General features: G+C 39.0%; 2 protein-coding genes across 4 annotated transcripts in view; one reads left to right on the forward strand and one right to left on the reverse strand.

The window, feature by feature from the left end:
• The window catches only part of gdi1 (GDP dissociation inhibitor 1), a 13,690-nt gene extending 4,775 nt beyond the window's left edge, over nt 1-8,915 (forward strand). Inside the window, exons 6-11 of the mRNA XM_024292659.1 lie at nt 391-522; nt 597-696; nt 2,737-2,908; nt 4,764-4,908; nt 4,989-5,043; nt 6,696-8,915. Coding sequence (XP_024148427.1) covers nt 391-522; nt 597-696; nt 2,737-2,908; nt 4,764-4,908; nt 4,989-5,043; nt 6,696-6,848 — 757 coding nt within the window. The 3' untranslated portion in view covers nt 6,849-8,915. The remainder of the gene's footprint in view (nt 1-390; nt 523-596; nt 697-2,736; nt 2,909-4,763; nt 4,909-4,988; nt 5,044-6,695) is intronic.
• The window catches only part of itih6 (inter-alpha-trypsin inhibitor heavy chain family member 6), an 18,468-nt gene continuing 13,755 nt past the window's right edge, over nt 8,384-13,096 (reverse strand). For 2 of the 3 annotated variants that reach the window (XM_024292653.2, XM_036212874.1), the window contains 6 exons: nt 12,110-12,157; nt 11,982-12,011; nt 11,793-11,885; nt 11,596-11,709; nt 10,640-11,020; nt 8,384-9,564 (listed from right to left, as the gene is read on the reverse strand). In XM_024292653.2, the coding sequence (XP_024148421.1) occupies nt 9,311-9,564; nt 10,640-11,020; nt 11,596-11,709; nt 11,793-11,885; nt 11,982-12,011; nt 12,110-12,157 (920 nt within the window). In that variant the 3' untranslated portion in view covers nt 8,384-9,310. The remainder of the gene's footprint in view (nt 9,565-10,639; nt 11,021-11,595; nt 11,710-11,792; nt 11,886-11,981; nt 12,012-12,109; nt 12,158-13,096) is intronic. The other variant, XM_024292655.2, reaches the window with a different exon arrangement.

Consider the following 13,096-nt stretch of genomic DNA (forward strand, 5'->3'; position numbering starts at 1 on the left):
ACAGCTGTTACTAATTGATATATTTTTTTCAGTTAGTAATTTTGACATTTATAGTTTTTTTATGTCAAGTTTTCCCTATTTTTTATTTTTATTTTCCAGTTTTCAATTTTTTTTAATTTTCCCCCCAAATATTGTTTATTTCAAAAATTTTTTTTTTCAAATTTAAAATGTCTTGTTTTCAAATTTTCTATTCTTTTTCAGTTTTTAAACTTTCTGGTTTTTTGTTTTCAATCACAATGTCTATTTTTCAAGTTTTCAATGTGTTTTTTTGTTCACTTTAAGCTGATCCTGATTTGACCCGATACACTTTAAGCCGATCCTGATTTGACTCGATACACTTTAAGCCGATCCTGATTTGACCCGATACTCTTGTTCTGTCTTTACTCCCAGCTATCTTGACGTTCCCTGCCTGGAGACGATAAACCGCATCAAACTCTACAGTGAATCCCTGGCGCGTTACGGGAAGAGCCCTTACCTCTACCCTCTGTACGGTTTAGGGGAGCTGCCACAAGGATTTGCCAGGTATTGTAAATAGGAAAATGTCATATTTTATGATAAAAAAAACACATCTTAGGATTTTTGAATTGTTGTTGTAGGCTGAGCGCCATTTACGGAGGGACCTACATGCTGAACAAGCCGGTGGATGAGATCGTGATGGAGGGCGGTAAAGTGGTTGGAGTGAAGTCTGAGGGAGAGGTACGGCCAGAAATTATGATTAATATTTCTTAAAAATTGATTCTTACTCCAGGAACGCCTGATTGAATCGGTTCAGTTGGGCGGGGAATGCCAATAAACCGTCATTTGTCGCGGTTTGCTTTTTCTGGGAGGAGCATGCAGTTACAACAGCTGCTCATTTGGGGGCGATATTTTACTGAAATAAACACCATCCAGAAAAAAAAACAACATGAAGAAGAAAGCCTTTTTTTTTTTTTTTTTTTTTTTTCTCGATCACACATCTATTAGCATGATCACTCCTTTGCAACACCATTTTTTTTTAAAAAGGAACAGTTTATTAACCTTATATAATTAAGTTAGTTATATACTGTAACTCTTCAACCGTTAATGTAGTAATGTATGACGTGGTATACTACACTAAACAATAGAAAAGTGCTTACCCAATCAACGTATTTCAGCTGATTCTAACGCCGAAAGACAATTTTGCGCCATTCTGCAGCATTTTACGTTGGGTAAGTGTTGCATATCGGTGCAAAGACGACATAAAAAAAATATTCAGATTATTGTTAAGGTATGACCAGCAAGAGTCTGGCGGTACGATACGTATCACGACACACGTGTCATGATCCGATACGTATCTCAACATATCCCAAGACAATTCCAGACAATATTTTGCTATTTTTTAAAATTATGACTCAAAATTTATCCGGATATTAATACATTTTATCAAAAGTAAAACTGTAAAACCCATGTAATTAAAAGAACATTGCGCTTTGCTACTGTATCTCATAAGCAAGCTGCTTTTCTTTTGGTAATTTAGGAAATATTTAAGTGGAAAACAAAAGTAAGACTAAACTAAATCCTTTTTTTAATTAATTAATTAAATATCGCCATGGCAATATTTTAAATCGATACAAGAATCGCGATCTTTTCACTACATCGACTGTTTTTGAAACCACTAGTTTAGAGCTCTGAATCACTTTCAAAATAAAGTGTCCAGTCTTCCTAATAAAGTAGGAAAAAAAACTGATGGAAGCAAAACAACTACTAAAGTGAATGTATCATCTGTATGATCCTGTACGGCGTGTTTTTACTTTTCTTTTTTTTTAATAGTGATTCTCCTGCGCCTTTCCGTATGTTTTTTGGCACGCTAAAACTCAGTCACTCTTTCAACGATTTCAGTAATCAAAACGTTCAGTTCATTCAGTACATTACTGCTTGTAAACTTTATAGTTCTTGGAAGTATTAAGCAAAATATGCCCCATAGAAAATGAATGAGAAATTGCTCAAATCTTTCAACAACTCTGTGCACTTTGAACTTCTGCATACTTTCAGCTAAATACACCATTTAAACTTTAAAATTTTCGGCTGCTATTAAGATTTATTTTAAGAAAATTTGGAGTTTAGCTTTTATTTGAGCAACATACTAGCCTTTTTTTTTGCTAATTTACACAAAATGCTAAAATATTGTCAAAATTAGACATTTTTTATGTTTTTCAGCTAATATTTAAGCATTATGCTAGCTGTTTTGGAAAAATTGCAATTATTTTATAGTTTTTTTAGGTTAATTTGGAATTTAGCTAACATTTTATCATTATACCAGCTGTTATGGCAACATTTTAATTTTTTTCCATTTTTTTAAAGATCATTTGGAGTTTAGCTACTATTTTAGCATTAGGCTAGCTGTTTTGGCTAACTTAGGCATTCTTTCAATTTTTTAGGCTAATTTGGAGTTTAGCTAATATTTTAACAATATGCTAGCTGTTTTGGCAAAAAAAAAATCCAGTCTTTTTTGTGGCTTATTTGGTATTTAGCTAATATTTTAGCAAGCTTTTCGCTTCAGCATTTTCAGCTATCAGCATCAACAGTTTTAGCTATCAGTTTCAGCATCTTCCACAGCCACATTCAGCTTACAGGATTCACACTAGCATTAACGCAGGTAATGCCATATATCTAGTTTGAAGATTGTGATAAAACAGTTTAAAGACTAACACCTGCTAGTTTGATTAAAAATGTTCTTTTTTAAACAGAAATGTCTTTCTGGCGTGTTGTCCGCTGCAGGTGGCTCGCTGTAAGCAGCTCATCTGCGACCCCAGTTACATCTCGGACCGTGTCCGCAAGGTGGGCCAGGTGATCCGTGTCATCTGCATCCTGAGCCACCCCATCAAAAACACCAACGATGCCAACTCCTGCCAGATTATTATTCCTCAGAATCAAGTCAACCGCAATTCGGGTAAGATTCGCTCACAAGCAGAACCGAGAAGTCCTTATCCATGTATTGAAACTTTGAATGATGCAAGATGTGGCAAAGGTTACAAAGTCCTCTTCTTTCAACTTTAGATAAGCAACATTTTCAGAAATAAATCACAAATTACATGTTATGTGAAAGCTATTGTTTTTTTTAAACTATAATTCACTTAAATTTGCAGCTTTTTCAGCTCTTTAAGCCCTCATGCAGGATTGCAGTTTTTTTTGTGGAAAACCTAAAAATAAAACTCGCTTTGTGAGGGTTGTTACAGAGTTCAATAAAGCCAAGTATTGATTGCTGATGGTGATTCAGCGAAACCTAAAGCACTAATCTAAGATGATTGGGCGGCGTTGTTTTTCTGTCTCGGCCTCCGTTAGCCCTCCTTAAACTTTGATGTGTCATCTGATTCCTCAGCACCAAATGGACCAATCGTATTTCAGCTGCTTCACTGAGAACAGACACGTTATAGAAGCTTTAGAGGACAATAAACAGAGCAGATTACACAAGAATGTGTTGGAAGACTTTAATTCTAAGAGTTTAGGTTGTAATAAAAAAGTACCACAAAATAATATTTGGATAACTTATGGCATAAATACAAGTATTTTGTTAATCAAAAAAGTAATGTTGTGTACATTTATTAAAAATATTTATCTATCAATTTTTTTGCTTAGTTAATTTGACATTAACTTTTGTCTTTTCTAGGTAATGAGCTTGTGACACGTTTAGTTTAGTTTAAGCAGCATAACTTTGCAACTCATGCAGTTATTTTGACCTTTTAGCACAAAAATTAAAACAATTTTGACCTTTAGTTAATTTAGTTTGTCGCATTCTATATGTAGTGTAAAGAAAATTCTTACATCCTAGTTTATAAATTTTAAGCATTTCTTTAAATTTTTTTGTTGCCTTTATGCTAACTTAGCATTTAACTTAGCATGTATCTCTTGTTATTTTTTCTATTAGTAATGTTTAGCAATATTTCAATTTTAAAGTATTATTTATAAAAACTTTTGTGAAAATAAGAAATTAAGAACTTTACTGTTTTATTGTATTAAATGTACAGTTTTGTTATATTTATTCTGTATATTTGTATGAGAATTATGTGATTTTAATGTGTGAATTTGCCTTTTAATAGGTTTTGGTCAGTTGTTTTTAGGAAATTTAACACTCATAATCTTTATGGTAAATAATTTCTGAAAAAATATCAAATGTTGTTTAAGCTAATTTATTATTAGAACTAAATGCAGCTATTTTAGTTGCTGGTACGAACATTTTAGCATTATTTAACAATAATTTATCTAAGTTTTTTTTTCATTTACTTCTATGATTTCGCACAATTTCCATGTGGGAAATTGCATGTTTTTTTTTCAATAATTAAAAATCTATTTTGATTTATTTAGCTTAGCTTAACTATTTTAGCCCAGTTAGCATTTAGCAATAAGCTTGAAAGTCTTTATTTGAACTTTTAGAGTTTAGATTTATGGATTTTTTCCATAAAACATTTTGCATTTTCTAACACTGCAGTCAGTTCTTCGAATTTCTAAGAATTAATTCTTATAACTCTTTTTTGTTTTGAAAATGTTGTCAAAGGACACCTGCAAGGAGAAATAGAGAAGAGCACCTCTGTAAATTAATTTATGACTATAAGATACTTGAGTATTTCTCAGGGAGTGAGATACTTTGAACTTAGAGTGGTTGGTTTCTAAAAGAGTCACAATCGAAGATAAAAACAAAAACAGGGACGTAAACCAACTGAACGTTAACATCTATCATTTAAAGCAGTATAAAAGCACTGTTTAGGTTCATTTTTTCTTAATGTGTGATCTTTTTCTCGCTTCTCCAGACATCTACGTGTGCATGATCTCTTATGCTCACAACGTGGCGGCCCAGGGGAAGTACATCGCCATCGTCAGCACCACGGTGGAAACCAGTGAACCAGAGACAGAGATTGAGCCAGCGCTGGAGCTGCTGGAGCCCATCGACCAAAAGTCTGTGCTGTTTTCCTGCGTCATCGCTAGAGAGCACTAAACACCGTGTATAACAAACAAATTATTTCTGTTTTTTTAAGGTTTGTGGCTATTAGTGACCTTTATGAACCAACGGATGATGGTACTGAGAGCCAGGTAAGACCTAAACCTACAAACAATGTCAATAAAACAACATGTTAGCTGTTTATATGCTTCACAAAGCTAATATTCTGAAGTTTTGTCAATACGATGATCCAGACGAACAGATTCTTGTGTCAATATTTTTGACCAGACTTTAATGAGGTTTAAATGGTCTCTAATGATTTTATTGATCTCCTAACCTTTCTTTGTGAAGCAGATTTATAGAATCAAAATGAAGAAGAAATGTCCTTTGATGTTAACCCTGGAGCTTTAGCTCCAGGGTTGACATTCTTTTGACTACCGTAACTCTTTATCCATTTACACAGTTAATTCCCATTTTCTATGGGATTCTGTCCCATAGAAAAGCAGCTTTGTGGAAATATCCATCACCTTTTGGATATTGGTGTCGACCGGATACGAAAAGTATCTTTTCTCCGCATCAGAATCTGCTGATTCATGTTGATCGCACAAATGGTCAAAGAGTTACGGCATGCGACAGCGACAGCTCCAGGGTTAAGCTACGTTGACACCCCCCTTGGTAACATGTGTTCAAGCAACCACTTCCAATGAAAAATAATGGCTTCTGCAATCGAATCTCTTGTGTTCAGGCTTCTCTACTCGCTGCCCAAATTTCGACAACTGTTTTGGGCTCTGCCTACCAAACGCACATCCATTGAACGCTCGTCTATAGCATGGACAGTATATATTATCAATGGACATAGCGGGAGGTGACGTCACCCATAGAAAAGGCCTTTCCTTTGGCTGTAGTGAAATGAAGCAAATTCAGTCACTATTTTTTCCACTTTACGGACGTCTCCATTTTGAAACCAGTTGACAGTGATTGGTCCCAGTCGGTCTGAGTCACGTTTTTAGGGCAACTACAGTTGCCAATCATCAGTGAGCTTGTTCAAAGTCCACACCCCTTTCACTGAAAGTGGGCTGGGGCCAGCAGGCACCACATGAGGCACCTGATTGGTTAGTTTCTAACTTGTGATAAAGAAAGAAAAAAAATGGTTTAGCAAGAAGATGATAAGAAAAAATATCAGAGCAAGAATGGTGATTCTGGCAATTAGAATGACTGAGTAATAATAGTCTATTTATTAATAGAAATCTTTCGGATGTTGGCTTCTTGGAGCCAGCAGGTACTTCCTGTTTGGAATGAGGGGGGAGGGGTCGAACTGTCCAGTGATTCTACAGTCTATGGTTCAAAATCAGGGCCTTGAATATGGAAGTTGTATATGGATGGTTGCTTTTTTAATTCACAGAACTTCCAACTGTTGAAAATGGATCTTGAAGGAGAATTAATAATTGCGGTTTGTTCCTTGCCAAAATTATACGACACTTTCATGGATCGGAATCGAGCTGAGAAAGAAAGATTCTGGATTTGTGTCGCTTTGACGTTCAGCACCGGACCTCTTCCAGCTGTGGATGAGGAGGCGGATATATGAGTGACAGTCCAGTGTAAACACCATACGCTAAATCGGGGTTAAAGAACACACTTTTAGCGTGTTTTTGGACGTGCGCCGTATGCCCGATGTGAACGTAGTTATAAAGTGTCAAAATGTCGTTTTCCTTCCAACTGTTTCCTTACTGGCTAATATTTCAGATGCTGGAGATGTTTGATTTTGTCCATCAGAGATCTTAGTCTCCATCTTTGTTTTGTCCAGGTCTTCGCCTCGAGGTCCTACGACGCCACAACCCACTTCGAGACCACGTGCAACGACATCAAGGACATCTACAAGCGCATGACCGGGACCGACTTTGACTTCGAGAACATGAAGCGCAAACAGAACGACGTGTTCGGGGAGGACGAACAGTGAGGGGAGGCGGGGCGTCTGAGAGTGGGCGGGACCAGGACAGGAAGCGGGGGGTAAAGCGTTGCGAAGAGGCGGTAGAACCCGCAGCAGATGGTGGAGTGTGAGTGCGGTGGGCGGCGACTTGTCTCTGGGCTCCGCCTCTTTCGCTGCAGTTTGCCCCGGCTTCCTGCCTGCCACCCTTTCAGACACAAAAGCTCACAAACACACTTTTCAAACACTCCTGTTCCGTGTCACCGAAAAGCAGGGTGGATACGGTCTTTCATTTCCATTGTAGAATTGACAGTATATTCATGTCTTAACCATTATCGTTAGAGGTGAACTCATTACTTGCTGTTGCCGATTTTATGAGCATTTCATTCTTTCTGTGAAATCTTTTTCAGCCGTTGGGTGGATGGGAAGTTGGCGTCGCGTTGGGGTCCGTTTGTTCGGATGCGGGATAGCGTAGAATCCTCCGGAAGGGTTGCCTCCAGTCGACATGCATGCATCTTTTTCACACAGTAGTGTTGTACATAGACTAAAAAAATGACACTGTGGTTTGAAGGCTGGACCGTTCCACTCCTGTCTGCCCTGCTTTCACGTTCCTCTTTCTCGGTCTTTTAACCCGTGTGTTTCTGCTCGATAGACGCCGCTCTCACTGGTTTCCGGTTTGGGCAACAGATGCGTGTAAATGGGCTGTCGTCATCTGGTGATGCTCACATTGCAGTGCTGTGGTGAAAAGCTGACCAGTGGCTATTTACTGTCAACCCCTTCCAGAAAAGATGAAAATTCGACAAAAAAAAAAGTTCCCATTTGTTTTTCCATGCTTTATAACTTTCTAACGTTTAAAATGATTCAGAAGTTTGTTATGGGTGCACACTTCACTGGCTGAGGTTATGACGTTTACGAAGCAGTGGCTGATGGTCCGGGAGAAAAGGGACTTTCTATTGGGAACAAGTGAAGGAAAAATGGGTGAGGTTGGAAGTAGGAAACGGGACGTTAAGTGAGGAACGCTGGGAATTTGAAGGTTTCATGTTGGAGTCGTGAGGACGAAGACTGAATTTTCGGCTAACAGTGAAAGCACCAGATCGTGTTTCCGCTGTTTGTTGTGGACATTAAGGACTCAATCTTAGCCGATGTGGAGCACAGGGAGGCTTTGTTCAGTGCTGCCCCCCATGTTTTCTTTTTTTTTGGGATACCGTTATTAGGTTCTCGCCTTAATTCTGGGTCAATTTTCAAAATCTGGACCCTTTTCAGGAAATTGACAGCTTGTTTTTGCGTCGGGAGGGGACAGGTCAGTGCCAAACACCGTCTTTCTGTTATTGGCAGGACAGTTCACTTCGGCAGATGTGATCGTAGAACAACACAAGCTTATAAGTTAGTCGTCTTACATCTGAGTGCAGAAAGCTCCCAGTGCACCTGAAGTACACACACCCCACTCAAACAAACAGGAAATGCTGCACTTTTTTTCTTGAAAATTAGTTCTTGATTTACCACAATCAAATTTTTTTTGGGAGGTGTGTGGTTCAAATGTCTTATCATATTTATTTAGTTTTTTTTTGTTGTTGAAAGTTTACGTTAAATGCAGAATATCCTATGCTAATAATTTAATTGTGGGTTTCGAGACCAGATTGTTGAATTACTGCACTCCAGGATGATTTGTTTGTTTGTTTATTTGCTGTGTTTTTTGTTATGTAGTGATCATTCCATGATTTTATGTTTTATTCTTGAGAAAAAAACTCAATTCATACTGGAAACATGTAGAAAATCCTCAAACCCTTGAACAGAAATATGTTTAACCCGACACCCCCCGTCTCCGCATCGGATACTGTCTTTTTATGAAATGGGGGGGCAGGGGCTCGTGTGTGCTTGTACTGTTTTAATTTAATCCAATATGGCCTTTGAAAACCACTGTTGACAACATACCTGGAAACTGACAAAAGCCCTAGAAGTTCAGGCTGAGTAGTAGAAACTTACTGTCCTTGTTTGATCACTAGTATGTGAACAATGCCTAATGTCTTGTGTAACAAATAAAATGAATTAAACTATGAATGAAATGATAGAAAAATAAAAAAAAAGCACATGGCAAACATGGCGAAGACCCTGTGTTGGTTTGTCTTTATAGGAGGATTTTTTTTATACACAAGAAAGTTTTTGTCATACAGTCGATTTGGAGCAAAAACCACAAAGGAAGAAACAAAAGACTCCATTTAGAGGGATTTCTTATCGGAGTTGGGGTATATTTTGAAGCTCAAAGGGATGTTCTGTGGTTGCCACGGGAGACCAGAGGAGCATGAGTCCAGTTAGTGATGGATTAAAGATGATATTCAGTCTAAGCAGCGTTGTGATGCGTTCAAATCCAGTTTCGCTCCATATTTCCCCTTTCAAAATAAGTCACTCATTCGATGTCTTCATTTTTAACCTGATTCCTACCTATGCTGCAAATGAAAAACCCCAAATAAACCAGGGTGGTGTCGACTGTGCTGCAGCTACACGCGATTCACCACGTAGCTGTCGTAGGGACGGCCCAGGAGTCTCTCCACCTGCGCTTTGGGCACCACCCAGCATTTGCCCGGGTGGCTCTTTTGCAGAGAGTCTTTTAGCATCTTGTCCTGCAAGGTCACCGGCATCTGCTCCGACCCCCACCTGAGGACCCCCCTGACTGCAGTTCTGTCCGTGTTGGGTGGGTGATCCGGTCGTGTTTGCATCTCTGTGATGCTTATGTCAGCGTGCTGAAACTGTCCTGCAAGCCAGGAGAGAATAAAAGGAAACGGTTACTTTAAAGACCCACTCTGAGCAACTTTTGTAAAAGCTTTCCTAGTTGTCTTTGAATGATGATAATGCCAAAATCAAAAACTGTTTTCTAGGACATAAAATGCAATAAAAGGCCCCAAAAATGATTACTCCGTTGGCAGATCGTCTTTAAATAAAACCAAAAAAAAAATCTGCCGATGAGGCAAGAAAAAGGGTCAGGAATTCCTATTTTAAGGAATAAAATTCTAGTCCCTGAGAGTTTGTTTTCTCAAACTAACATCATTTTTCTATTGAATTTTTTTTTTCTTGAAGCAAAAGCCTTTTCACTTTCTTGAGATTCAATTTCTGCAGAGCAGCAGTTCTGTATTAAAGTTGTAAGCAGGACCGTTGGCGTAGAGCTGCAACCTTCAACTCTGAAAGAGCCAGTCGGGTTGATTTCTCACCACAACCCAGTAGGAGCCACAAATTCTTGACTCCATAGAAAAATAGGACACATATTTGTATTTATCCTTTTGTTACTACTAAAATAAACATAAATAAATTGTTGTTCATTTTGCATGAAAAAAGCGCAAAAAATAAAAAAGAAAAATATCTTTTTTTAAAAACTTTTGGCAGAAGTTCCTTTCAAAATAAAAGACAAAAAGACAAATAAAAGTAACAATAGCAAGTGTAATGTCAGCAGGGATTAAATAAAAATAGTTAATTTCCCTGTTGTTGGTGCATCTCTGCCAGAATTGTAAATCTAAAAAAACTAAAATAAAAACAGAGCTAATTAAATGACCCCTGACATATCTTTCAAACACACTTAAAATTCCTTAATTTCTTTAAAAATAGAAAATTTGCTTAATAATCCAGTGCACCTTAGTACTGGTTGTGCTTATTGACCTAATTTGATATTCTGTAGTTTTGGACATACAAAAATTGTGGTTCAACTTGTGAAACGCACTGTCCTTCAACTGTTTGTAGATGAGTTAAAGTGAGTTAACACAAACCAAACAACACATTAAACAGAACCAGAGTTTGAGCAGAAAACCCATTTCTAGTAGGAGCATCTGTCTGCTTACCCATAAGCCCTTGGGTCGAAGCAGAAAGCCCCCCTCCATTTGCAATGTAAAAACCCAAGTGCGCCATCTGCAGGTAGCTGGGGTGTTTGTAGCGGTGAAAGAGGACCAGGAAGCGCACGCCCCGGGCCAGCTCCATCCAGCAGCCGTGGTGGTTGTCCACGGTGACCGTCACACCCTGCCTGGTGATGGATGCCTGCTGGTTGACGGGAAGAGTGTCCCGGCCTTCCCCTTCCACCGCCACCGCATCCAGTGACACGGTGATCGTGATTTCACCAGAGCTGCCGAGTGAGGAGACGATGAGCTGATCGAAGTAAGTCCGAGAGCGACTCTCCACTCCGTGTTTGGACGGAGCTCCGAGGAGACGGCCATCCACCACGATCCCTGGATGGAGGACAAGAGAGCATGGAGGGTTAGGTCATCCATCCGTCCATCTGTCCATCCATCCATCTATTTAACAACCATCCGTCCATCTGTCTGTCCATCCATCTGTCCAACATTCATTGATCTATTTAACATTCATCCATCCATTCATCCATCTAACATCCATCCATCTATTTAACATCCATCCATCCATCCATCTAACATCCATCCATCCATTTAACATCAATCCATCCATCCATCTATCTATTTAACATCCATCCGTCCATCCATCTAACATCCATTCATCCATCCATCAGTCCATCCATCTATTTAACATCCATCCATCTGTCCGTCTATCATTTATCCATCAAACATCCATCTGTCAGTCCATCCTTCCATCCATTTATCATCCATCCATCTGTACGTCCATCCATTTAACATCTATCCATCCATTTAAAATCCATCCATCTATCCATCCAACATCAATCCATCCATTTAACATCCATCCATTTTCCTGTTTATGGTCACATGGTTGCTGGAGCCTATCCCAGTTGGGCAGAGTACATAGCATAATGAACCCTAATTTCTCTGCGTACCGTTCTCTGGGTCCTCCAGCAGCCTGAGAACATCGTTGGCTTTGCCGTCCACCGTGAAACACAGACTCTGATTCTGTCTTGGAAGCTGAAGCAGAAAATGAGGGTCTCCATCAACTGCAACAGAAACACACAGAGCTACAAACGGATCCACACGACCCAAAAGACTCGTAGGGAATTAGCAAACGAAGGCCCCTGACCTGATGTGACGAACACGTTGGAGTTCGGGCGGGGCTGAGGTTCTAAAAGCACAAGACATTCAACTAAAGGACAGTCCTCCTCACTCCCAAGCACTGAAACCAACCACATGTATTGCAACACACAAGGAAGGATCAGGAGGTCTACAGTGGGCCGCAGAACACTTGGAGATCAGTTCTTCATGGACTTACCAAATGAAAACCCAGAGGCTGGATCGTCCCCTGAAAGAAGCATGACATTTATTTAATGTGAAGCTTCTCGGGCCGGAAAAGCTGATTAAAAAAGACACTATTTCCAGGAAACAAAAAAGAAAACTTACATCCATCATAGTTGAGATTATAGTCGTAGTCAAAGTTGAAGTCATAATCTGAGAAAAGGGAAGTTTTGAGTTAGAGAGTGAGGGAACGATAACATTATTACTTATCTTTGACAAGTTACAAATCATTAAGAATCATCATATTGAAAATGGAGGTTTATTAAAACAACTACAAAATGCCTCAAAAAAATGCCTCCAATTCCTGTGAAATTTTACAAAAAAACCATCCATCCATTTTCTTAAACCGCATCTCCCTTTTGGGGTCACAGGGCTGCCGGAGCCTGTCCGACTACTGTTGGCTCAAGACAAAGTATAACCTGGTGGAGAAAGGGATCAGACTATTTCTTGGTGAAAAAAAGGAGAAGACTATTTCCTGGTGGGAAAAAAGGAGAAGACTATTTCCTGGGGAAAAAAAGGAGAAGACTATTTCCTGGGGAAAAAAAGGAGAAGACTATTTCCTGGGGAAAAAAAGGAGAAGGCTATTTTCCAGTGGAGAAACGGTGCAGAATATTTCCTGGTGAAAAAAGGAAGCAGACTTTTTCCCACGTGGAGGAAGGGAGCAGACTATATCTTGGTGGAAAAAGGGTGCAGAATATTTCCTGGTTGAGAAAGGGAGAATACTATTTCCTTGTGGAAAAAAGGAGAAGACTTTTTCCTGGTGGAGAAAGGGAGCGATGAATTAGCAGAACTGGTTTGAATGTGGATTACTGAGCAAAGGCACAAACGTACGAGTGAAAAGGATTTTTGATACGGAGATGAATAATGCTTCAAAGAGAAAAGAAACATTCACAGCCAGTGATAATCAGAACAATGTTCTCATCATTTCATAAAGCCTGAAATGTTCATCTGGTGTTGTCTAGATTTTTTGTCCAAATTTCACTGCAAAATGAACCCATTAGCCATCTCCATTCTGTCTGTGCCAAATGTTGGGTGTAACTGCCCAGGCTGCACTGTATATACATCAATTCAGTGGCGGGCCGTGCATTTCAC

The sequence above is a fragment of the Oryzias melastigma genome, linkage group LG7 (genome assembly GCF_002922805.2).
Source record: "Oryzias melastigma strain HK-1 linkage group LG7, ASM292280v2, whole genome shotgun sequence".
Taxonomy (NCBI): domain Eukaryota; kingdom Metazoa; phylum Chordata; class Actinopteri; order Beloniformes; family Adrianichthyidae; genus Oryzias; species Oryzias melastigma.